This window comes from Drosophila yakuba, chromosome 3L (genome assembly GCF_016746365.2).
Source record: "Drosophila yakuba strain Tai18E2 chromosome 3L, Prin_Dyak_Tai18E2_2.1, whole genome shotgun sequence".
Classification (NCBI taxonomy): domain Eukaryota; kingdom Metazoa; phylum Arthropoda; class Insecta; order Diptera; family Drosophilidae; genus Drosophila; species Drosophila yakuba.
In genome coordinates this window covers 6149686-6174168 of record NC_052529.2, presented here as the reverse complement: position 1 = coordinate 6174168, position 24483 = coordinate 6149686, and the positions used below count along the sequence as shown (strand labels likewise).

General features: G+C 40.8%; 2 protein-coding genes across 3 annotated transcripts; both read left to right on the top strand.

Annotated features, from left to right (window-relative positions):
- The first annotated feature begins 2222 nt into the window (after window positions 1-2222).
- On the top strand, window positions 2223-14918 carry LOC6533068 (nascent polypeptide-associated complex subunit alpha, muscle-specific form). The gene is given in 11 exon segments (XM_039374070.1): window positions 2223-2324; window positions 2533-2658; window positions 8339-8468; window positions 9523-9851; window positions 10001-10229; window positions 10292-10888; window positions 12002-12040; window positions 12107-12295; window positions 12361-12423; window positions 12483-13954; window positions 14003-14918. Coding segments are annotated over 10 exon segments (3399 nt in total). The 5' UTR covers window positions 2223-2324; window positions 2533-2634; the 3' UTR covers window positions 14330-14918.
- A 2306-nt stretch (window positions 14919-17224) lies between these two features.
- On the top strand, window positions 17225-19044 carry LOC6533067 (prisilkin-39). Of its 2 annotated transcripts, XM_015194314.3 has the most exons (4): window positions 17225-17375; window positions 17442-17547; window positions 17734-18015; window positions 18598-19044. In XM_015194314.3, exons 1-4 carry the CDS (start codon window positions 17349-17351, stop codon window positions 18621-18623), a joined length of 441 nt encoding a protein of 146 aa, XP_015049800.1. In that variant the 5' UTR covers window positions 17225-17348; the 3' UTR covers window positions 18624-19044. The 2 variants fall into 2 exon arrangements, with proteins under 2 accessions (XP_015049800.1, XP_002093799.1); XM_002093763.4 differs by lacking the exon at window positions 18598-19044 and having other exon boundaries at window positions 17734-18262.
- The last annotated feature ends 5439 nt before the right edge of the window (window positions 19045-24483 follow it).

The following is a 24483-nucleotide window of genomic DNA, read 5'->3' as shown; positions in this document are numbered from 1 at the left end:
TCGTATATTTCTATTTATATTTTTGGTTTCTTGATAGTTTCGCCGGCTTATGAATTTGATTAACAAAAATTTAACTTGTTTTGCGACTGATGATAGCCAAAAGTTTTTCGTTTTGGGGTTTTGTTCTCTCAAAGGTCATTTCAAAAAAAATATATATATATTTATTGTGTGACTCGTTGTGGTCATAAAAATTTTATTTTGTGTGGGCTAAAATTTTGCAAAGTATATGTATAGATATATATTTAAATTCCACTGAGTAACAAATTTGGAATAATCTCAATTTAAATATGTACAATTTCTTTGTCCCTTTTCAGAGCCTTAATATTACCTAAACCACTTGCTGCTTTTTGGGTTTATCGCGAAATTATGTTTAATAATTTTACTGTCAATGAAACGCTGTCAAAAATGCATTTACATATGAAATAAAATTAAAGCAAAACAAAAGCCCCGGTTTTTAAATATTTCATTTCGTTTTTCCTCTTTTTCGGTCAACTCGAAGCTGCGAAATTAAAGCAAAAAAATTAATAATTTGAGAATGTTGAACGATTAGCAGGATAAAGATATACCCCATTTACTAAGCTATGTCAAGGTTGTTATTCGTGGCAGGTAAGACAAAAGGAATGTTGAGAATGCATTTAAGTATTTGAGTGTTTTCGTTTCTTTTAGTAAGTATTAAGTTTTATTATGCAGCCTTGCCAAATATTGCCATTGGCGAATTGTTTAAAATTTATTTTCTTAATCATTTACTAAGCCCACGTAGACATATTTTAAAAAATGAGCACCAGCTGCGTTGGATGGTTGCATGCTGAGCCAATTTCGATTTCATTGGATTGCCCTTTCCTTAAGGAGGGTATCTTAAAAGTTAAAATCAAAATCTTATTAATCAATACATATAGTAAAAAAACGTGCTTGCAATTATTTTTGATTCATTAATTATTATTAGTAATTATTTACATTTTAATTGATTGCCATTGTTTCAGTTCTGATTGAAGGGTATTTAACTTTTGATTTCTCCGCATCTGCTGACTTCCCTTACTCATCACTGTTTTTATAGTCGAAAATACTCATACTTTGTCTTCATACGGTGGGCTTTGTCCTTGACTTAAGCATTGTCATTAACTTCATCCTGTTTAATGTCCAAGAGCGAGGAAGCTGATTATTTTCTGTGTCAATTGCTGCATTCAAGAGCAAGCCAAGTTTTCGAAATAAGCTGAAATTGTTTCCCCGTTTCTGGCAGTCAAGCCATTTAATCCGCAAAATTTGCTTTAAATGTCAGCAACTCTTTAAGAAATGTATGCAAAAAAAAAATCTTGAGAAACATTCTAGCTAAGCGGATCATTAAACGGAAGTGTTTCGCAACTAAATGAAAAGGTGGCTGAATTATGGCAAATGGATTGGTAATCCTATCTGACATTGGGTTCGTGAGCTCATAGATTAATTGCTTAGCTACTGTGTGAGTTCATATCAGGATTTAGAAATATCTCAATTCTGGCTCATTTGTGTTCAATAGCTGCAGAGGTATTTTAATTATGCCCCTTGCATACACAGGAAGAAAAATTAGTATATGCGGAAATCGTGCGTCAGGTATAATAAATCCAAGCTCGCCTGGTTTTTTTTTGCACAGCTTTAATTAAATCAATAAACCATCTTAATAATATTTAGCAAAATATAAAACCTCAACGGCAGGAGCGAGAAAAATAAAACGACCATCTATAAATATATCTATGTATATGTTCGATTAACGATAAAATTAAATCAAAATAAACACGAAAAACTCGAATTTTCAATTAAAGACAAAAAACGTTCTTTGAACAAACAAACACGCTAGACAATAAAACATAAAAGAGAACAAATAAGATGAGGAAAAAAAAATCAATCTCTAAATATTAATGAACCCCAAGAACCTGAAAGTGAACTTACATTCTTGAGACACGCAAGCAGATCCTACAGAATTCGCAGCAAGAGAGTTCGAATAGCCGAGAATCGAATGCTGCGAGGAGAGTGATCAATATATCAAGTATACGACCCGTGCCTCCGTTGTGGCTTAGTTCGAGCTCATCTCTCCGGCGCTTGGCCAAATAAATTAACGAATCCGGCGAAAAAAGCAAACTCGTTCCAGTCACACTCACACTTACACACACACGCACAAACACTCACGCACTTTAAGCCAGGTCTCTGTATGGGTTAGGAGCTGCTCTCAAGTACGATTTTTAGTCTTTTTGTGTCGAGTTTTGCTTTTTCGCCTTTTTGTTTCGCGTCTGCCTCTGTTTATATGGCTAAGACTCGATGCCTTCATCTTCAGTTCGTCCACATCGGTCACCACGGTATGAGCTCTAGTTTAGGCTCCTAAAAGTAAATACTAAAACACTATCCAACCACTTGTGATCAATGGCTATAGCAGCCCCAAGAGAACTGTACTAATTGCAAGGATAAACAAGAAGGAATATTTGCCAAATTCCAACTTTATAGTGCGAAACTGTGTGCCTGCTTGCGTTTCAATACAACTAAAATCAACATTTTCTTCTTTTTAAGATTGGAAAAGGAATAACTGAGTTTATTCCATTGTAAAATTCAAAACACCTTAATATTTACTGGCGTTTCTTGTGTCAAATAAACCATAAAACTCGTTGCAAAATGGCGCGTGCAGCTTTGTGCATGGTAAGTTCAAAGAATACCAAAGAAAATCCATTATTTTTTAATTATTCGATTTTGGAAGCTATATATATGTCGCCTAATGCCTAATTGCCCAATTAGAAAATATTATAGTCTTTTAACTGACCTTAATTTGGGTTTTTAAACAAAGTAATGTCTTCAGCTGGCCTCCAATTCGATCGTTATTTCATCTCATGTTTTGCAATGACATTTAGCAATTGGCTAAATATATTGTCAAACATTAAATGCAAATACGTCTGCTCAGTTGGTTTGATCACATTTGAATATCGAATATCGATCGAGTGATGTATGGCAACCAATTTCGAGACAAGTTACGAGCTTCGAACTGCATGTAGAATATTTGTACAGCTCATAACTGATATTCAAGACGGAATTCCGCATTTAACGAGCGTTAACAAGTCCCGGGTCAAATTATAACTATTTCGGAACCCCTTATTCACTGTTCACTGTTTATTTGCTCAAGTATGGGCTCGAAGGCGACATTGTTGGGGGAAACGTTTAGTAATAATACTAATAATAATAATAGTCATAGCCAACCGGCATTTTTCTGGACAAACAAATACGAATACCGGCAATTTCGAAACGTTGCGATGCGATGCAAACGCAGGTACTTCTATTTGCTTTGGCGCACAAGGCAGAAGCAAAAGTATTGCCCAGTTTTTATTTGACTTGAATTTTTTTGTGCTGCTCACGCTGTTGGATTTTATTATGGCTGTTTGGTATCGAATCGATACTCGGTACAATTTTGTTGTTTTTAGCCAGGGTTAGCAGATTAGTCAACGCCCAAAAATGCGCCACTAGGGAAGTACGTTGTTTACCAAAAATAACGAATTTCTGGCTATCTAACTAAGATTCAGAAAGTGAGAGCTATTTTTGTTGTCGTTCTGTGCATTATGCAAATTCCCAGTGTTTTATATCATTTGTTAATTTTTGCTGTCTAAGAGAGTCACATATTAAATATGCAAAAGCTGAGATTAAATAAAACCGTGAGTCAAGGACTTGCTTCATTATGAAATACTATCTCAAAAGAGTGTTAATTTGATTATGGCCAAAATATTCTTAGATAATGCTTATCCAAAGCTGTTAATTGTTTTTCGCTTGTGACTGCTACTCTTTTTTTTACCTGCTATTTTGCGAGCACCAAAATTTCCCAAAAAGGTGCCATAATGATGCTCTAAGTGAGCCGCGATACTATCTCCAGTTGGGATAGAAAAAATGGATTCGGTCTGGGGCCTTTGTCACCTGCCAAAATGACCCAATCCACGATGGTCTTTTGGGGTTAAGCTTTGCGGTTTCGGCATTTATCACCAACGCCTGCGGCATAAGCCTCTGTTTTGGGCCAAGATATTCTGCCAGGCACGTACGTGGCCAACAAACAAAAAGGGGGGAACAAAAAAAAAAGAAGTTGAGGGAGAAAAATATTGTTAATGCCCAGCGGCACAACGTTGACGGGGGCATCTCATCTTGGCCCACAATTCTTTTTATTATAAATTTGTTCTCAGCTCGGGTTGTGCGGAATTTTAAAGAGTCCGCGGAATTTTCATTCCCGCTTCTTGTGTAGTGCAATTTGAAGAGATTTAATCGTTGAGTAGGCATGTTGAGTCATAAAATGGAGTAGCCAAAGCCGAGTTTGGCATGACAAACAGTTGGCTGCTGCTGGCAAATGGCAATTGAAATAAATTACGGCATTTATTTGGTTGTAAATTGGAGCGTTATGTCCAATGAATAGTTAAAACTTAACAGTTACAAGAGCCAACGGGCTAGTTCTAATGGAAGATAAAAGAATTAAGCCCAGAAATGTTGTAGTTCATGTGGTTTCCAGAATATTCATATGATTTAATCCAAAACTAAAATGAAAGAAAGGGAAAAACAAGTTAATGAACTTTTCATCAAGATGGGCAGGAACATCATTCCAGCAAGAACATCATTACGTAAGAGTTCAGGGAACTTCACCATCGGTTCTACTATTTCTCCTACTTGCCAGTTAACTTTCGATATTTAAAAGCCCAAAAGGTCGCCTTTTATGCCGCATTAATTTATGAGGCTCTTTGTTGCCATATAAGTTTGTGCAAATTTCAATATGGAATCTGTATCTAAAATCGAATCTAGAAATGCAAATTAGGTCTCGATCGCTAGTCGTCGATTAGGAGAGACAAAAGCCAAAGGCGGCAGCTATGGACTTATACATAGTTATACGATGGAGGAAGTCTTTGGTGCTGGTTTTGGGTAAAAACGAAAACGCTATTCAAAGAGTATTCATTAAGTTCCAGCCAGCCAAATGCCAAGAGTTGAAAGTAAAAGTTTTTAACAATAATATGATGTCATTCGGGATGCTCGACCGTGCCAAGCCCAACGGTTTATTTTTTAATTGCTTTAATAAATCAGAACAAGTCCAGTGGAAGTTCAGTGACAGTCGCGGAGATAATGAGCTACACATTTGGTGGACAAATTCCCAGCTTTGTCTCGGATCAAACTGGCTAATTCGTTTGCCTATCGATGGATTCTGATCTCATTAGCACTTTTCTGCTCTCAAAAAATTCTAGACGCGTCGCTAATTAAATTCAAGTCTGGATTAACTTGAAAATCCAAACCGAAAGGCCATCGCCCACAGCTGGTTTTACTTGTTCTCCAGAATATTTTCGTTTTGATTAAATTTGGTTACTTTTTTTTGCTCAAAGATCGCAAGGTTTGTCCAGTTCCTATAAGGCTTTTGTTACTGCGGGGACCTTTTTACTTTTTTTTGTGTTACTCGTTTATGAATGCGCGTTATGAATGTTTGTTAGGCGTTTTTACGGCCATCTCTTTATCTCTGATTTTATGGAAATGTTTGCCGGAAAGCTGAGGCGTCTGTTGAAACAGGCATTTCACAATTCCCCAACAATGTTTCGTTAAAGAGAAATTTCACAATTCCCTGCAGCCCAAAAATGCATCCTAAAACGAAAAGAAAAACACAAAAAAGATGTCATCAATTAAGGTCGCCGTCCCGCAGTCAGTTGCATTTTGATTCGATTTATAAAGTTTTTTTTTTTTAAAAACAACAGCACATTTTTTCTTGTACAATTCATTGGCCGCCGGCAAAAGATCGACCTTGAAAAGTATAAATACTTACACGAAAAAAAGTTTCGCTCCAAGCGCCAAAGGGCAAAAGCAGTCAAGATACTTCAGCGAAAAGTGTGAGGTTGACTAAACCGGTTACTTTTCGTATGGTTATGATCATCGAGATGCTGATGATGATGAAAAATGCGCTGTACATCAGAAATCATGTTGGCAACAACAGAAACAACCGCCTTGTGCGTGCGAATAAGTCGATTAATAAATTGTCTTCGCTGAGTTATGCAAACTCTTCAAGATTCATTGGCTCATAGAGCATACTACATACTACATACTACATACTGGATAGTAACCATAGAACGCTTTGGTTCTCAAGGCGTAGCCATATGCGTTTTTTGGGTCACAACGTCAGTTGGCACTCGGTTTTGCATGATCTATGCGACTTGGAATTGATTTACTGCATTCGCAACTCGAAATTCGCCTCTTCGCACTTCTTTCAAGACGCCTCGTCTCTGTACACATATTTTGGCCCACATTTGTTGGCTGGCTATTGAGTTTAATTGATTGGCAATTGATGTGAGGCTTTGTGCAGCGATCAGCAGCTCGAAAAGCGGGCTTGGCAGCCCCTTCCCTCAATTTGAGAGCTTAATTACGCACAACAAATGAATTTGTCAGATTTTGGGCTAACCCATATTTGAAATAAATCTATATTTGATTTTTTTTTATGAATGCTGCCCTGAGTAATTGGTTTTATATTCCACTCCTATCTACTCAAATGTAACAATAGTAAGCACAGTTCTTATTCACTTTCTTTAGTAACAATGACTGAATGGCTGTTTCCCCCAATTTGCCACCAGAATGTCAGCATTCAAGTCACATTAGTCAATCCATCACCATTTTCGTATATCCGTCATGTCAACGAAAACAGTTTCCCAGGCTTGAACTAAAGGAAAACTTACTCAATATGTTGGTTTCCCATAGGTGAAAGACGAAGTTTCAAATGCAATCAACTGGCGTAATAAGTTCAAAATCGATAAGGGCCGAAAATAATGAGAAACTTTCGTAATAAAAAGCGGAAAAAAGCAAATTTATTATGAAAAACTTGCCCTCAGGCTCGATTATGTGGGTGAGATGGAAACGACCTCGGCTGTCAGCAGCTGCTTGGATAGCATGGCATAATAAATTAAAAACAAAAATGCTTTTTCCATAGTCTCTGAAATTTTTGTGCACAATTTATGTATTATTGATTAGTGGTGGAGATTTTGGAGCAGGCGATTTGGCCACATTTTAAACTTGAAGATATGCCAATCAAAAGACAGTTATCCGTCGAGCCACCGATTTGCATTAATGAGATTTCATATTTTCCATTTTTTTTTGCCATTGGAATCTCAATCTTGAATCTCGACCCGTTTGATGGCCGCGATAGGCAAATAAATTTGTTTTATGAGAAATTCATTTGTTTTGTCGCCGCATTTTTTGGTTTCCTTCACATGGTTTGGTTTCCACTTTGTTTGCACCCACAAAAGACGCAAAATCATTGACCTTATCGCCAGCTATTGATAGATGGAATCTATTGCGGGTGTTGGCCATAAAATGCCATTGTTTCCCCTTTAATTACTGCAATCCCTCTTTAACCTTAAGGCAAACACACCCTCGCCGAAGAGATGGAGTCTCAATTTGGACTCGAACCAATCCATCAATTCATAAACGAATCGATTACTTAGCATAAGGCGAAGGTCAAACTCCGCACCTGATTTTGTGGCTACGAACTCAGCGACATATTTAAGAATTATGATATTTTAATTCTATATTAGGTTTGGGGTTAAGAGAACTCGTTTCCACAAGGAAGTCTTGGCGATGCCGGAACTTGGCTTGCCTTTATTAATTCTATGGACAATATATGCAAATCGATGAGCGGATCAATTTCGTAATCTCAGCTACTCAGGCGGAGATCTTTGGCCAAAAGATGATCCAATGATTATTATGTGGGACAGTTGAGTGCTAAAACCTGATGCTAAGTGGTAATCGATTTGACGCTGCCACTCAGAGTGCCAGCAAGTGCATTTAGAACTAAGCTAATTGTCCATTACTGTCAGAGTGGAAGCCAACTAGTTTTTCTTGGTCGACTGTGACAAATCTTGGGAAATTAGCATGTTCTGCCAAATCGCAAACTCCAGTTCCAGTTTGCTAAAAAGTCCGTCAACATTTGACGAGTGAGCCAAGAATGCGTTGTGATTTGATTATTATGCCTTTGACATTTTGCCAGCGGTTTTGGTGAACGGATTTCTTCTTTTTTTTTCGGTTTTTGCTGTATTTTTCTTTGCCTCGGTAACGAATCGAACCGGATCTAAACGGCTGCTGATTTGTTTGGGCCTGTTGTCGGAGATACAAATAACCAAAAAACGAGCTCTGGTATTAGACTCATCTCTGAACGGAGTATGCAAATTGAGCCGAGCCGAGCCAAAGACTTAAGTCTTTTGAGACACTTGCTCGGTTTTTCTGTGGGGGCGTGCCTTGAATGTGACAAATCTTTCGACAGTTGTAGGATTTGGGTTTTTCGTTGGACAGTTTCATTAATCATACGCCTATGTTTTTCTTGCACTGTTTTTTCCAGGCCGTCGCTTGCATCTTTTTGCAATGCGTGTACTCTGCCAAGTTCGATGATCAGAACCGTCGTCTGATTCTCGACATTGACGATCAAAAGACAACGAACCGTCAGTACTATTCGTCAAACATTGACACAAGTAAGTGAAGCCGTTTAACAATTTTATATCCGTGCCTATCTAAGCCGCTTGAATCCATACCAAAACATCCGAAAAGTAAAACTAGTACAATCCCTTATCCAATCCATTAACTATGTAAAAATCAGTTGAATTTTTGTACTGCCCATCCATTTCTGATCTGACCCATCCATGCAGTTAGTTAGTCTTCGTTTTTGTTATTTATATACCACTTAAGTAGTTAACTTGACCAACAAATTGTTGTCGTAGTTGTTAGTAGTACCGTAGTCGTAAGTATTTGTACCGCCCCCCTTACACTCCCCTTTTGATAGTTCAACCGACTTACATCAATTAATCTCTATCCCCCAAAATCGAAACAACCAACCAACCAACACCAATTGTAGTACCCTCCTATATATATATAGACATTTATATATATTTCCGTAGCAGCTTTACTAAACTCACCCAGTAGAACTCGTAGTATCAAATTGTAAATATATGTATATACACGCTCAATCAATCAATCAACCATTACCTATATCTCTCCTCTCTCTTATTGTATGCTACTTTCTCCTCCTCTTACATATAAATTTACACTTCTTTCTACAGTTTTATGTAGTGGACATTTGTTCTTCAGTGGCCAAAAGTTCTACATGAAACCTCTTTAAAAATGCTTCGCATACTCATAACTCTACCACACCACCTCAAAATTGATTACTCCGAACCAAAAAAACCGAAAAAAAAAAATAATTAAAAAATACCCAAACAACAACAGCACACAACAAACACCAACATTTTCCTTATACAAAACCTCATCTGATTAGGTTCTTCGTCAAACTTTCAGTTACAGCGCCCTTTTAAGAGAAGTTAGAACACAGTCAGTTAGTCGAAAGTCTTAGGGTTATATAAACACACCATTTACAGGTCCTCACAGCACTACAAACCAATACAAAAAAAACCAAAAAACTGCAAGCAATACTCTAAACATTACTCTTTCAAACCAAACAAAACCCCACCAAATCAAAAACCAATCCAAATCGACACGAACCCACCCACAACGATCCCAATCACCCAAAAGATGCCTATCGCTATGGCTACGATGTCGGCAAGACCGGCAACTTCCATCACGAGACCCGTGGTCCCGATGGAGTCACCTACGGCTGCTACGGCCTGATCGACCCCTACCACCTCCTCCGGGCAACACACTACGTGGCCGATGCCCACGGCTACCGCACCGTGGAGCCGGAGATGCCAGTGGAGACCTTCCCGCCACATCTGTACAGCGAGACCAACGGCGGTCCATCGGAGCCCGGCATTGTCCTCCAATGGGAGGAGCTGTACTTCCCCATCGGCTGTGGAAAGTTTGCGAATGGCGCCCAGCACGGCGTTCCATTCTTCCTAGAAGATGTAAGGGTTGATGGGTTTCCGATCCTGGCGGTTTCTGCTCATTTCCTAGAATTCAACCCCGTTTGGGTTTAATGGCATTCTTGGAAATGCGTAGAAATGCGCCAGTAGGAGCCTTGCTAATCCGACGCACATACACACATATTTTGCAGTTTAAGAACAAGGGCGGTAGCAACGATGCGATACCATCGTTCTCGGCCAACACAATTGTGATCAAGGGCTCCGACCAGAAGAGTCTGCCCATCCACAAGCCCACGGGTCCACTGGTGCCGCAGGGCACGGGGATCTTTGGCACGGACAAGGGTCATTCGGATCTCAGCCATCCCGGGGATCAGGCGCCGTCCTTCCATTCGGTGAACACCCTGCTACCGGGCAGCAATAGTGAGCATGGAGCTAGAGATGGGATCTGCGGATCGGAAACTGCATAGTTTGTGTCCTTTTAGATGATGGCCAGTACGTGCCGGATAATAATCCCTATGTGCATGTGATTGGACCCAATGGCGGTAATGGAGGCAATGGAGGCAGCGGCTCTGGCGGCGGTTTCGGTGGAAACGGAGGATTTGGAGGCGTTGGCGGTTTCGGACTCAATGGACCGGGTGGTCCGAATGGCCCAAAGGGACCCAAGGGTCCGCCGGGACCACCGGGACCACCTGGCGGCTTGGGTCCGGTCGGCGCGGGAGGAGGAGCCTCAGGAAAACCGGTCTATAAGGATGGCGATCGCACTGGCCTGGGCGCCGGTTCCGGAATCGGTTCTGGTGATCGCATTAGCACCGGAAACGGCGGCGGTGTCGGTGCTGGCGACCGTTACACCACCGGAAACGGTGGCGGTGTCGGTGCTGGTGACCGTTACACCACCGGAAACGGTGGTGCTGCCGGTTCCGGCGATCGCTATACCACCGGAAACGGTGGCGCCGTTGGCACTGGCAGCGGTTTCGGAATCGGAGCCGGTGGCCAGTATCGCCCGGATAATGAGGGAACCTACACGAGCACCTACACGCACACAGAGACCGGTTTTCCTGGGGCCATTCCATACACTCCAGGTTAGCCCTCCAACGATTTCTCTACTCATGGAGAGCTAAATTTGAACGAGCTGTGGAGGAAGCGGATGATGGGTAGCCTGCTATGGTGTTACCCAATGAATAAAAAAAGGGTGCCAATGAAACATCGATTAATTTCTCATCTTAGTGCGCGATCAGTTCGTTCAAATTTCTCTCTCTTCAAGGCTTTTAGTTTGTAAGATAGCGATCTTAAACGTATGTCTTTCTCTACAATAATTCGTACTTAAATTTTAAACTATGTTAAGCAATCTATCTGTTTATTTTCAGCCAAGAAACAATGATTTCGCACCTAATTTCAATATTTTCTATAATCCTTTTATCTTTTTTGCCAATTTTCCCCCAAAAAAGAACATATATTCGTATACACACATATTTAAGTCAGGCAATGCTAGGGCACGATTTTGATTTCAGTTATCCTTTATCAGAGCACCTTTCCCAAGAGCGCACAATCCCTGCACAAAAAGTTATCCAATGAAAATTGAATTTGAACACTTGATCATAAATTTCGGGTCTCAGCGTTCATTTGGCTGAGATCGGATCACAGTTATATCACCCATGCTTGCACCGATTCTTCAGTTCAACACCCACCTATCCACAAACAGATACACCCACACACCAACACACCCACACACCAGAACACCCACACAAATACACACATTTATTGTAAAATAATTACACGGCACATGAAAATGTACAAAAAAAATCCGCTTGAGCAATGACTATTAATCAATTCTATAAATGCCACTAACAATTAATACCTGTGATTTATTTTAGTTTGGTTTTCGGTGTTCCCTGATCCCCCAACTAAGCCCATACTTTAATACTAACTCCATCCTACTTGTTTGCTTTGTTGTTATGATTTTCGTTTTTTTTATTTTTGGTGTCGGTGTAGCATGTAAGCATGTAATTTTCGAATGTTACACAAATATCTAGAGCAGTTTTAGAAAATCCATTGTTGTAGTTAATGTATTGTTTAATATATGTAGTTACTAGTAGCTAGTATCTGTAGTTAAAACGTGAGCATGTAGAAAGTACACTTTTTACGGCACAGTTTTTAATCGAACGATTTCTATGATCTTCAAATCCACTATCTAGATAACGGTAAATATAATGGCAACAGCGGACGCTATAACGGTGAGTAACTCTAAAAATCGTTGTATAGAACTATGAATACTCATTACATACGAATGCCAACCGCAGGTATTAACGATGGTCGCTATTATCACGATGATTCGGGCAAATATGTTCACGTTGAAGGCCCCACTGGACCACCAGCACCCCCATATGTCCACGTGGTTGGACCCGAAGGCGGATTCGGCGGCAATGGCGGCAAGGGAGACGGCGGCGGCGTAGGCCCCGGCGGCCCAGGAGGACCTAAAGGACCTGGCGGTAAAATCCTTGCTCAATCCGTTCTTTAAAATCATTTTTATTACAATTTTGAACTCGCTTTCCAGGCCCCAAGGGACCCAACGGACCCAATGGACCACCCGGCCCACCTGGACCACCCGGACCACCTGGTATGTTCTCTAAGACGGCCCAAATTGTTCTCCATATTAAGTGATCGCATCTTTTCTAGGACCACCCGGACCCAAGGGACCCACTAAGCCCGGCCCATTCGGACCTCCGGGACCACCCGGACCTCCTGGACCCACTAGGCCCGGACCTAAGGGACCACCCGGCCCACCTGGTAAGCCAACTTACTCACTTTTTTTGAATAACAGATGTTAGAAGAAATCCGTTTGAATTGCAGGACCTTCTCCCAACGATCCCCGGTACTCGGACAAGGAAACGCCCGGCTATCTGCCACCAAACCAACGGGGTAAAATCACGAAACCACCTCCATCCTACTCACAAGTCATTGAAATTGAACCACCAAAAACAGTCTATAAGCCGAATTACGAACAAAATAATGATTATGCTATTAAGAAACCATCCGTAACGACAAAGCCACCACTAACATATATTCCTCCTTCTTCTCCCAACACTCCAAAACCCTATGTACCCGCTCCCGTTCCCGCTCCCGTTCCCGCTCCCGTTCCCGTTCCCGCTCCTCGACCGCCGTCCCAAAAAATAACCACGACGATCGTACAACCAAAGGTTCCCGTCGCCACTATTGAGAAGGATAAGCCACATAAGAGCGTTCCCACACCGCCAGTGACAACGGGTAATATTGAAAACCACACCTACTTGCCACCACCACCACCGACTCCCAAATACGTGACCCAGACCAAGACTCCGACTCCCATACCGGTTCGCACTCCGGCCCCGATTCCCATCCATTACGAACCCTCGACTCCAAGACCCTTCGAAAAGGTGGTGACCCAACCGCCGCAGATCCAATACCATACACCACAGCTGCCACCCGTGGTGGTGCCCAAACAACCAGTGACTGTTCCGTACAAACCCGTGACTCGACCACCAACCGTTTACGTTGAACCGAAAGTAACGCCACGTCCCTCTCCCCCATTGCATGTGCCATCGATCAGCGATCAGTCCTGTGTTTGTAACGCCGATAAGACGCACTCATCGAAAAGCACCCTTACCTCAACCACTACCACCACCACCACGAACTCCTATCCCAATCCCGCCTCCGTTGACTTTAATAAACAATTTTCCGGCTTCAATGGACAAGCAAACTTCGGCAGCATAATAAACGCCATGTCACTCACCCAATTGCCGGTGATACCACAGGCCCCCGGACAGCCGGCCTTCTATCCGCCGGATAAGATTCCCAAGGGAGCCGTTATCGCCCTAATGCCAGTGGTCATCCTGCCGCAAGAGTACTACTCCAACTGTGAGGAGAACTCGATTAACCAACACACGAACATCGATTCCTTCCCGCTGGGCGTTCAGCCTGGCGTATCCTTCAGCCTTCACTCGGTGCTGACGGGTTCGGCGCCCAAGGATCAGTGCATGTGCCCCTGCTCATGCACCCAGAATCTGCCGTCCAAACTGCACAAGAAACGCGAAGCCAGCGATGCTGAGGCTCCGCTGGAGGTCAAGGCTGCGGAACCCGTTGCCGCCGCCTCTGAAGAGGTGAAAACCCTGGTCGATCCCGTGCCAGCCGCCTCCGCCACCGAGGAGGTGAAAGTCCAGGCCGAACCCGTTCCAGCCGCCTCCGAAGAGGTGAAAGTCCAGGCCGAACCCGTGCCAGCCGCCGCCGAAGAGGTGAAGGTCCTGGCCGAACCCGTGCCAGCCGCCTCCGAAGTGTCCAAGGCTGAGGTTCAGCCAGCAGCCGCCGCCTCCGTGGAGGATAAAGCCCAAGTGGTGGAGCCCAAGCCCGCAGCATCCGAAGAGGTGAAGGTACAGGCTGAACCCGTTGCAGCAGCCAGCGAGGAAGTGAAAGTGAAAGCTGAACCCGAAGCAGAGAAAGTCCTGGCTGAACCCAAACCCGAAACCAAGGCGACTAGCGAGACGAACTGAGACAAGGACGAGAGGACAATCCAATTCCCCTCCCAGATCCCGCTTCAATCCCTAAATCCCAACCTCGATCCTACCTCCTCCTCGAAAAACTAAACCTAGTCTAAGTGTTTTTAATGTCTGCCAGGCAGGGCCAACCAGCATTTAAGAAGCGTAAATCGAATGATTTGATTGATTTGATGATGGAGCACCCAGTTAATGTGTTCGCTTTTTCGTGTGTTAAATTTCGAAAACGATGATAAACGGTTTTGGTAAATGCACTCCAAACCGCCTGTCCACGATGAATTTCGCAGCTCTCCAATGTAATATCTCCCTCAGATACTATTTGTGATCTATACTTATCCTTAGGAGAGCACTGTGAATTGGCAAAAAAAAAAAGAGAGAAAATTGTTTTGTGACATGTTGTTTATTATGCATTTGTGTATGCTTTTTATTTTTTTATGATTTTGTTCACTCTTATTTCTTTATGATTTTTATCAGCTTTAGTTCTTAGTTTATTTAATGTCTACGCTAATCGTGATTGAGACGGAATAATGAATTGTTATGTCAAAAGAGAAACACTGAAATTAAATAAAAATTTTAAGAAAATGCATTCTCGCCTTATTATTATACCCGTTGCTCGTACAGTAAAAGGGTTTACTAGATTTACTAATAATTTACGGTACATGAGAGTTACTTAAATAGAGGACGAGGATTACCCTTTATGGTTCCGCCATGAAGAAAAAATGTGCACATGTGGCCATCAAATAAACATGCCTTAAAGAGTTAGTTTAAACTGTAAGGTTTGGTTTTGACACAAAATTGTAACCTTTACCCTCTGGCCAATTCCGTAACGAATATCATACAAAAATACTGCGGCGCAGTTGAAAAATGTGTTACATACCTTAAAGGCGTTTTCTTTAAATATTTTTACTGTACAGCAACCATACCAATTTAGTAGCGCCATTACTGAGTTTGTGTAGATACAGAACCTAAAAAGATATTTAAGCCTAAAAGTATACTGGCATCTACGAAAATCATTGACTTAAGTAACATCTTTAATTGATTGATTTCGTTTTACTTACATTTGCGCAATCTGTCCGAAAATGACTTGTCATATAATATATTTATATCTATATATAATAATATATTTATATATACATATGTATGTATTTATATTTTTATAGAATTGATTCTAGATAATTGATTCTAACAAAATAAGGGGTATTAAGAGTAAACCAGATATACATAAATAATAATTACTAAAAACGCATATACAAAACCAAATATACCATTATTCAAAATAAGGCTATGCATTTTATTTTATATTTAAATTTTGCAGGGTTTACTGTAGTCGACTTCAGTTAATTAGAATTATCTGCCGCTCCTGATGCGTAAAATGGCTGTCGCCAAGAAATATCTGGCAGCACAATTTGCCATTTGCAAATATGTGTGAGGCTCTTTTGTGCCCCCAGTGCATGGAGCAATCCGAGCAGGTGAGGTCCTTGGAAAAGGACTTGAAATCAATAGGCAAACAAAGAGAGCCACTGAAGCCAGAGTGAAATGAATACCTTCTGTGTATTTTTTATTATTCCTGTGTTTTTCCTCTTTGTTGTTTTGATAGGTATGAAATGGAAATGCCTTTAAGCTTGGAAGGCTTGGCATAATTTTGCCTACAGCTTAAAGAAAACAGAGCGCAGATATTTCATTAGCATTTATTAAATTATTAACTGGAAATTTTCAATTTTTACCCGAGGGAAATATGCATCTCGTGGATTGTTACTTGTACTTGTTATTAAATTCTTGATAAATTGGGCTGAACTCTTGGGCTAGTAACAATTTTACCTTGAATCCAAGAGTAACCCAGTTTTGGGATATATTTTACGACTATGTTGGTTGAATAACCAAAGAGTTGCAATACCCGCATGTCGCAAAATAGTCGATACTTTTCACACATCGTATCTTAAACATTAGCTGTGAACTCTTCAGTTGGTTTTAGGGTTTGGTTGGAGGTCGAATTTCGGGTAAACACAAATACGGTTTTGAGATAATTTTCAAGCTTTCTAGTACGATTGGGAACTGGAGTTTTATGAATGAGCTTGCTACTTCTCAGGGCTTTTAAGAATTACAAAATACTTGGCGGTCTATTTGCTCCACCACGATAACCGGCGATTATGCAAGAGGTTAGCAGCAAAAAAAAAAGTTCACAAAAACCAACAAGAAGTCAAAAAAACTAAATATTTAGATAGCAAACTCTCTGTGGATAATTGGAATTAAAGATATACTAAGCACACACGACCTGGCCAGCAGCGTTTTCAGCATTCTCATTCATGGCGAGATGGCGGGAAACTTGAAAGAAATGCGATCTGTGAACTGAGGGTAAATATTCAATGGTTTACCGGGGCGGGGCTTTTCTCTGTTTTTTGTTTAAGTTTTGTTTTTCTTTCAGTTTGGTTTTTGTTGCTGCTTTGGCTATTTGTGTTTGTTAAAGTTTTGCAAAGGCAAATAGGTGGGTAATATTAAACCCGGCTCACGCACCGGCAAGATGGGCATTTATTTTGTCACCTGCCTCGTGTAATTGAGAATATTACGCGTATTATTCAATAATCATAGATAATCACTGGCAGAAAAGGCCTCAGAGCGATTGCTCAGAATGGTTAGAACTCTTTAGGGCTGGATTCCCACCTGTTGAGGTGGGAAGTTCCGCTGGAGTTTCGCTTGGGCCACACCAACGTGTCGTATGAGTAATAAGCTCGAGTGGAGAGATACTAAAGTGCGACAAGTGCGGGAGTTAGGGGGCTTTGTTTTGTTTCTGTTGCGGATTGTTTGTCTCAGCGACGTCGACGGCGACTTCAACTTGAGCGTAGCAACTCAGCCGGAAAATGAAAAATATAAATTGGCCCCTTGTCTGAGAAACAGAATTATTTAACGTACAACAACCGAGCCAAGCAGTTGTCTTGGTTTCCAAACCTCTCTTGCCGGAAAGCCTACCGTTGCGCCGTATTCACTTTGTTTCGTTTTAAAAATAGTTAAATCCAGTGTCATGTTCATCAAGCTGTTTACCCTAATGGTGAGTGCTCTCAGGAATATTCAATTTGTGTACATAGCCAAAAACAAGAGCTCTTTAACTTTTTAGTTGGCCGTAACTGGAGTCTGGAGTGCCGCGCTCCCGGAAAATCAGGTAGCAACTGCGGCCAGGACAACAACAGGTGACTTGGCAACCGCCGAGACTTCGGCCAAGTGTGAGTACACCAGAGTTTTATAGTTGCCATTAGTCACATATTTCTAAGCTTACTCTAAGCTTACTGGTTTCTTCCGAACTTTTAATCCCCTGTAAAAGAGTTATAAGCTTGCGTCATTGTTTTTATACCCAAGAAGGTAGTGCGTAATTAAACCATTTTTATTCTGCTTTACCCACAACTTTTTAGTGCTAAATCTGTTTGGAACTGGCACTGGCTATCCGAACTATGGCTACAACTACAATCGCCCGAGCAATCCCTACTATCCCGGCTACCATACGAACTACTACGGCTCATCGGGCTATTACCCAGGTTCTGGATACGGATCTACCGCCTACTATCCCAACCAGGGCGGCTATGGTTCCTACTATCCAACCCAGGGCTATAACTACTATTCCACTAGCAGTTATCCCACCACGAACATCCTGGGCAGCCAAGGAGCCGGATACGGAGGATATGGTGGCTACGGAGGTAATGGCGGTTTTAGGCAATATTCGGGATATTGGCAGCGGGATTATCAGGGCCAGCGGAATCGCGGTTATGGCTACTATGATGATACAGATCGCTTTGGCCTGCCAAACTCGAGGGATCGTTCCTATGGATCGAATTCCTATCGTGGCTATAATTGAGGAACTGCTTTTTGTGTCTGTTGTTATTGCATTTTTGTTATCGCTTTTAACCCCTAAACCCTTGACTAATAATAAAATACGCAACCATATCTCAATTGCTACTAATTTAATGTGTAAGCTGTCGCTTTGGCTTGGCGCGTAATTAATTTGCTTCTAGGTTAGATTTCCATGAGGCATTCAAATTACCTACGGACACGCCCAATTGCACACTCAAATCTGTCCATTTGTCATTCGTTCATATTCATGCTCTCCAGTGCCGGTAAAAATGTGTGTTGTGTTAGTGTTACTGTCTGAACTGATGCCTAAATTTAATTGCATTTTTGCAGCTTCAACCTGAAAGTTGACTATACGTATTACTTGTTTGGCTGCAACGCGTTGCCGACTTTTCGACCTCATTCAAATCACTCTTTTCACATTTTTTCAGGCTATGTGCGCAGTACTTTCGGCTAAAACCGCCAAGACACAAGAACTTAGCCAAATGTTACACTCCGGCACGCATCAGAATTAACACACAAAAAGATCGTAAAACTTATATAAGCAATTTATTAGCAAGCACACATCTCCGAGGACGAAATAACCCCTGAACCGGCAAACTTTAACTGCAACGTCGCATCGAAAATATCTCCAAGTTTTTGCGGGGAGACAAAGTGTGTGCAGCATCTTGAGTACTAAGCCTTAAATTTTAAGTAAAGTCATGTTTATGTTTTCCCCTTCGGCATCTGCAAGCTCGTAAATGCAGCGCAGCAAAGTTTTCACTTGAATTTTCTCGGAAAAGCGCCCGAGTCCCTTTGCCAGTTGAGCATGTGCTGAGAGCAATTTGTGATAAGCTAATAGATTTCCCCTGTTAAATAAAGCAATGTTTCCCAACAAATTTATGTCGGACCATAAGAAAATTAATTAGCCAAAATGGAGCTGACGCAGAAGTAAAGTTAAAATATATTTTGGCAAGGAAATTTCCAAACTGGGAAAATTTTGCTATTCATTCCGTCAGTTCAAAGGCGCAACAACTTGTTATTAAAAAATAGAAATTTTCTCAAGAACCAAACGATTTTCTCTTCAAAGGCACAACGTGAAGGTGATAAAAGAGGCGCTGAAATGGAATTTCTATATTTCTAGCATTGCTTTTTACATAAACACATGAATGAATGACAAAAGCACTGAAAGGCATACCTTCATTCATGCCATCTGCGATTTTTAATTTATTTACCCATTTACTCATCTGCTGTCTCATTTGGCTGGTTCCATTGAATGCGCCGCTTCCTTCCGTGCAGTCATAAAAATTAACAAGAGAGAACGCTATAGTCGAGTTCCCCGACTATCTGATACCCGTTACTCAGCTAGTGTAAGTGCGAAGGACAGTTTTTGGCGGTTTGTGGGCGTTAGAGTGGGCGTGGCAAAAAGATTTTTTGCAAATCGATAGAAATTTTCAAGACCAATACAAAAATGAAAAAATATAAAAACATTTTTCAAAAGTGTGGGCGTGGCAGTTTTGGGCGGTTTGTGGGCGTTAGAGTGGGCGTGGCAAAAAGATTTTTTGCAAATCGATAGAAATTTTCAAGACCAATACAAAAATGAAAAAATATTAAAACATTTTTCAAAAGTGTGGGCGTGGCAGTTTTGGGCGGTTTGTGGGCGTTAGAGTGGGCGTGGCAAAAAGTTTTTTTGCAAATCGATAGAAGTTTACAAGACCAATACAAAAATGAAAAAATATTAAAACATTTTTCAAAAGTGTGGGCGTCGCAGCTTTGGGCGGTTTGTGGGCGTTAGAGTGGGCGTGGCAACATGAATCGACAAACTTGCGCTGCGTCTATGTCTCTGGAGTCTGTGTGCTTAGTCTCAACTTTCTAGCTTTTGTAGTTCCTGAGATCTCGACGTTCATACGGACAGACAGACGGACGGACAGACGGACAGACGGACAGACGGACAGACGGACGGACAGACGGACATGGCCAAATCGACTCGGCTATTGATCCTGATCAAGAATATATATACTTTATATGGTCGGAAACGCTTCCTTCTGCCTGTTACATACTTTTCAACGAATCTAGTATACCCTTTTACTCTACGAGTAACGGGTATAAAAACATAAAAAACAAAAACAGTGCAGAACCAAAGACACAAGATACAGATTCAGATACCTAACGAATAATACGAGCGATATGGAATTTTTTTTAAATTTATCGCCAAATTGTTTAGAATAGGTACAGAGGCATAAAAACGGAATTCCCAGGTCATTAAAGAACAAAAATTATGATCGAATGAAATTGAAAGAGAATACGAATCCATTTACGAGTATATGTGTATTTTGCCTTGGTCTTCATTTATTTTGCACTGTTTATTATGGCAGTGCTGCGCTCTACATTAAAGGCAAATAGAAATAATTAGCCGGCGCAAGCTACAAATAAATAAAAATAACGAAAACCGATAAAATTATCTGGCCTGCGGGGCAATGGAAATATTCATTTGCCGCGCGGATTAAATGCCGCATCAGGCATTGAAACCAAATGTTAACAGCATTTTAATTAAGGAACAACGCTGGCAAATAATGCAAAAAGTATTGCACATAATGAGCGGCGCTCATTCAGTCTGTTTATTCAGCGCAAATATTTGCATGTCATATACAAAAACTCTTTTTGCTGCTGCTGCCCACTGAGTCAAAGCGGAAAAACAAAAGAGCAAAGGGGTTGAATGCCATAACGATGCGAATAAAATTGCAATTTCTAAAGAAGTCAATATACAGGCAAAAACTAAAGGCAGCCCACTGATATTTTTAGCAGCTAACGGGTAACAGAAAAGGGTCGAGCTGCGAACTACTTATAGAAATTGTTGTATATTTTAAAAACCTCATCCAGCCAGTCAGCAGTCTGCAGAAAATCGCTTTAACCCTGGGTTTCGTCACGTTCTTATCAGTCTGGCGAAAGACTTTCGCTTTCCCTTTGGCATTTTGGCTGCGGGAAATGGCGCAACTTTTATATGGCAGTTCATAATTTGCCACAGCTGCTGTTGCTGCTTGAAACCAAAACTGGGACCAAGTGTTGTAATTACTTGGACAAACTTGCACAGCAGCTTAAACAGCGTGTGAAGGTGGCAGAAAACGTAGGAATGCTATAGTTGACACGAGGACAAAGTTTCGAGCTTTCCCAAAAAGATTTTCCCACTCAATGGTCAGTGAAAAAGTTTACGCAAGATTTTAATAAGCGCTTCCAGGGAAAATAGAATTTACTAGAATTTCATTGGAATCCAATTTGCTTCGAATCAAAAACACTGGCAGCTTGCAAACGTTAATTGGCTCAATTTTACATTTTCATAACCAAAACGAGAGTGAATTCGTTTACTAAAAAAGGCTCAGAGGTCGCATCTTAAATTTATGAATACATTTGCCAGTTTCATTGGATATTTGCAGTGCAAAGGGTTTGCTATCAATTTCTCGCACTAAATGAAAAACTCGTAAGGCCCTTAAATTTTATTAAATTTTCAATGTCAATAGTTGCATAATTTCTGTTCCAAAGTTTAACAACAAAATGGACACCTTAATGTCGCCATATTAGCCCGCTAATCAACAATTAGATGCTTTTTTCTGGGCGTTTCGCAGTCTCTGCTCCGCATTATCTACGGTATAATCAAAACTCGCTTTCATCGCGTTTTTGTTTAGATCGTGCTTTTCGGCTAACTTTATATAGAACGCGCCCCAAAGCGAGTTCATTTTATGGCATGCTTAACCATTTAGCGCCTGAGAAGGCGCCACGTGCTTCAGTTATTTCAGTTATTATTCCCAAAGAGGTGCAAGTCCAAAGATCACAAGCACCGACCTCGAGCTAAAAGGGAAAAGCAAGTGAAATCGATACAACTGACTAATGATTAACCAACCACAAAACCAACAGCCAGAAATTGTATCTGCAAAACACACAACTGCAATCCCGAATCCCCATCTCCCAGTCTGTAGTGATAGCTTCAGCACGTGCCGTCGGAAGGAAGCCAGACTATAAATGATTCAAAATCATTATCATATCGCACTCAGTTCTGTTTGTGTTTCCCATTAACGTTGAACAAGAGGAGTGTAGAAGAGTAGGGTGATCTATAAACGGATAGAACGAGGGGCAAACCGCCATTGGCATTCATTTGAGCTATGTAATTTATTACAGATAAATCAAAACAAATCGCTTGTTCGCATTTGCCGCTCGCAACGAAGCGGAATTTCTGCATAAATGCATTTAATTGTATGCGTAAAAAACTTGGCCCAAACACAATATCGATTATTGGTGGAAATTTAGTGCCGATTTAATGTATAATCCAAAATGAATAAACCTCGATGTTCAGGAATTTTATGCACTGAACTTCTGAAAGGGCAGACCGTAAAAAAAACACACTTCGTAATTCAAATAATCACAAAGCCAAAGGTAAATCAATCAATGTTGTTTGTGTACATAAAAAGTTGAGAATAACACGTTATATACTTATTTTTATTGGATTTCGATGATACTTTTTCGCGATGCGAAATGAAAATGTTTTCTGGCGAAACATTTAGGTTTTTACCGGTGCGTAAAGTAAGCTGAAATAATGTAAGGCCATAATTAAATTAAGAAAGAATTAACAGACTGATGGCTGAGCTAGACCTGTTGGTTCAACTCAGTTTGCGAGTTGAAGCAAACTTTTCTGGTCCCGATGATAATGCGAATTTAGTTAAATTAGTTTGTATTTAATTCAATTCGCACACGAGCTCTAATGGACGCCATGATGCCACCGACTCGAAATCTGTTCAAATAATATCTTAAGTATGTGTGGCACTTGGCTGCCGTGGGATGTGGTTTCAATGTAAGAATTTCTGCCTAAAGTTTACGGGTTTAAACAATTTTTTCACCCTTTAAGGGTCGCAGAATAAATTGATTAAGTGCAATACCTGAGGAAAATTGTGTGCACTGAAAGCCGATTAAATTGATTACAGCATGCTGGCGAATTTAATCTGGTTGCGAACTGCAAAAGCTGTTTAAGGGTAAAACAGAATTTATAAATATGTATGTACACCCACCAATTGCGCAACTTTAAAGTAATTGAATAGTTTGCCATGCTTCAGAGCTGTTTTATAAAGCGTTCAAGTGCGGCTTAAATTCAAAGGAGCCACATTTTCCCTACGCACTTACCCTCCAATCCTATTAGCCTTTAGCTTCCATTTCGTTTGGGCTCAGTCTGGTTTTAAGCCTGTAAAATTCAATGCCTACGAGCCTTTCTGTATTCTGTTTTCAGCTTTCTGTTTTTCTACGAGACAATCACTGCTCGTTCGGGTCGCCATAGGTGGGTCAATCACTGATGGACATTGTCGTGCATGTGTCTTCCCTGATGAGTTTTTGTTCCCAAATTCAATTTGCGCATCTTAAAGGGAGCAACCAGCAGGACATTCGAGGACAATTCCATTGTAGTTGGTTACTTACTTGGTAAAGTCATAGAATCTCAAGCAGGAATTTAATAAATTGAATAACATTGCAAACTGAAAATTCAAAGGAATTTAGCTTAATTAAGCAGCATAGCTTTATTTTTAGATCGAGAATGTGTTTCATGTGAAATTTCTCCCCCCTGCTTGTGAGCTCAAATTTTAATTAAGAGTCGAAGGAGTGTTCTGCATATTTATTTCAAGCAAGTCGCAAACTCATTAAAGGGCCTTTTATCGGCACTTTTGTGGCCAGAAATTAGTGAAACACTTTGCGTAGCTGTAATTGCTCTGTCTACACCCAAGCCTTGTTACAAATAAATCACTTAGTGCCAGTTAGTTGGCGTAACTCCACTACCACAAACAAGTCTAATTGTCTGGGGTAAATGGTAAATGGATTTAGGGGCGCGGAAAACTCCATTGGAAACCTACTAAAAGTACAGCATTAAATGGTAAATAATTGACTCAACCATACAAAGACATGGAGACTTTCACTTATCTGTGTCAGTTTTGCCGAGGGGGAGGTAATAAAATAATTTGTATGTTCACCTTTTTTTTATTTTGGGTGGATAGCAGCTCTAATCAGTTGGCAAATATTCGGGTGAAACAACCAAGACACGCCCAGACTCCCAGCCGAATTGGCGTTGGATTTTTATTGATTTATATTAACAGCACCGCGCAGAGAATTGGTAAATTGATTAAGATTTCTTGTCGGGCTGCACCTGAGCAATTTTTGTTCGTGGTCATGCCTACTCTGACGTATGCGTTATTCTTCCAGAGATAAAAATATATAAAAAAAATAGGGGGTTGTGTCCGTGTGTGCGAGTGCGCCTGCCCCTCTTTGTATCTGTGTTGGAATCAATAGAAGCCGGCACGACAAGAAAAAAT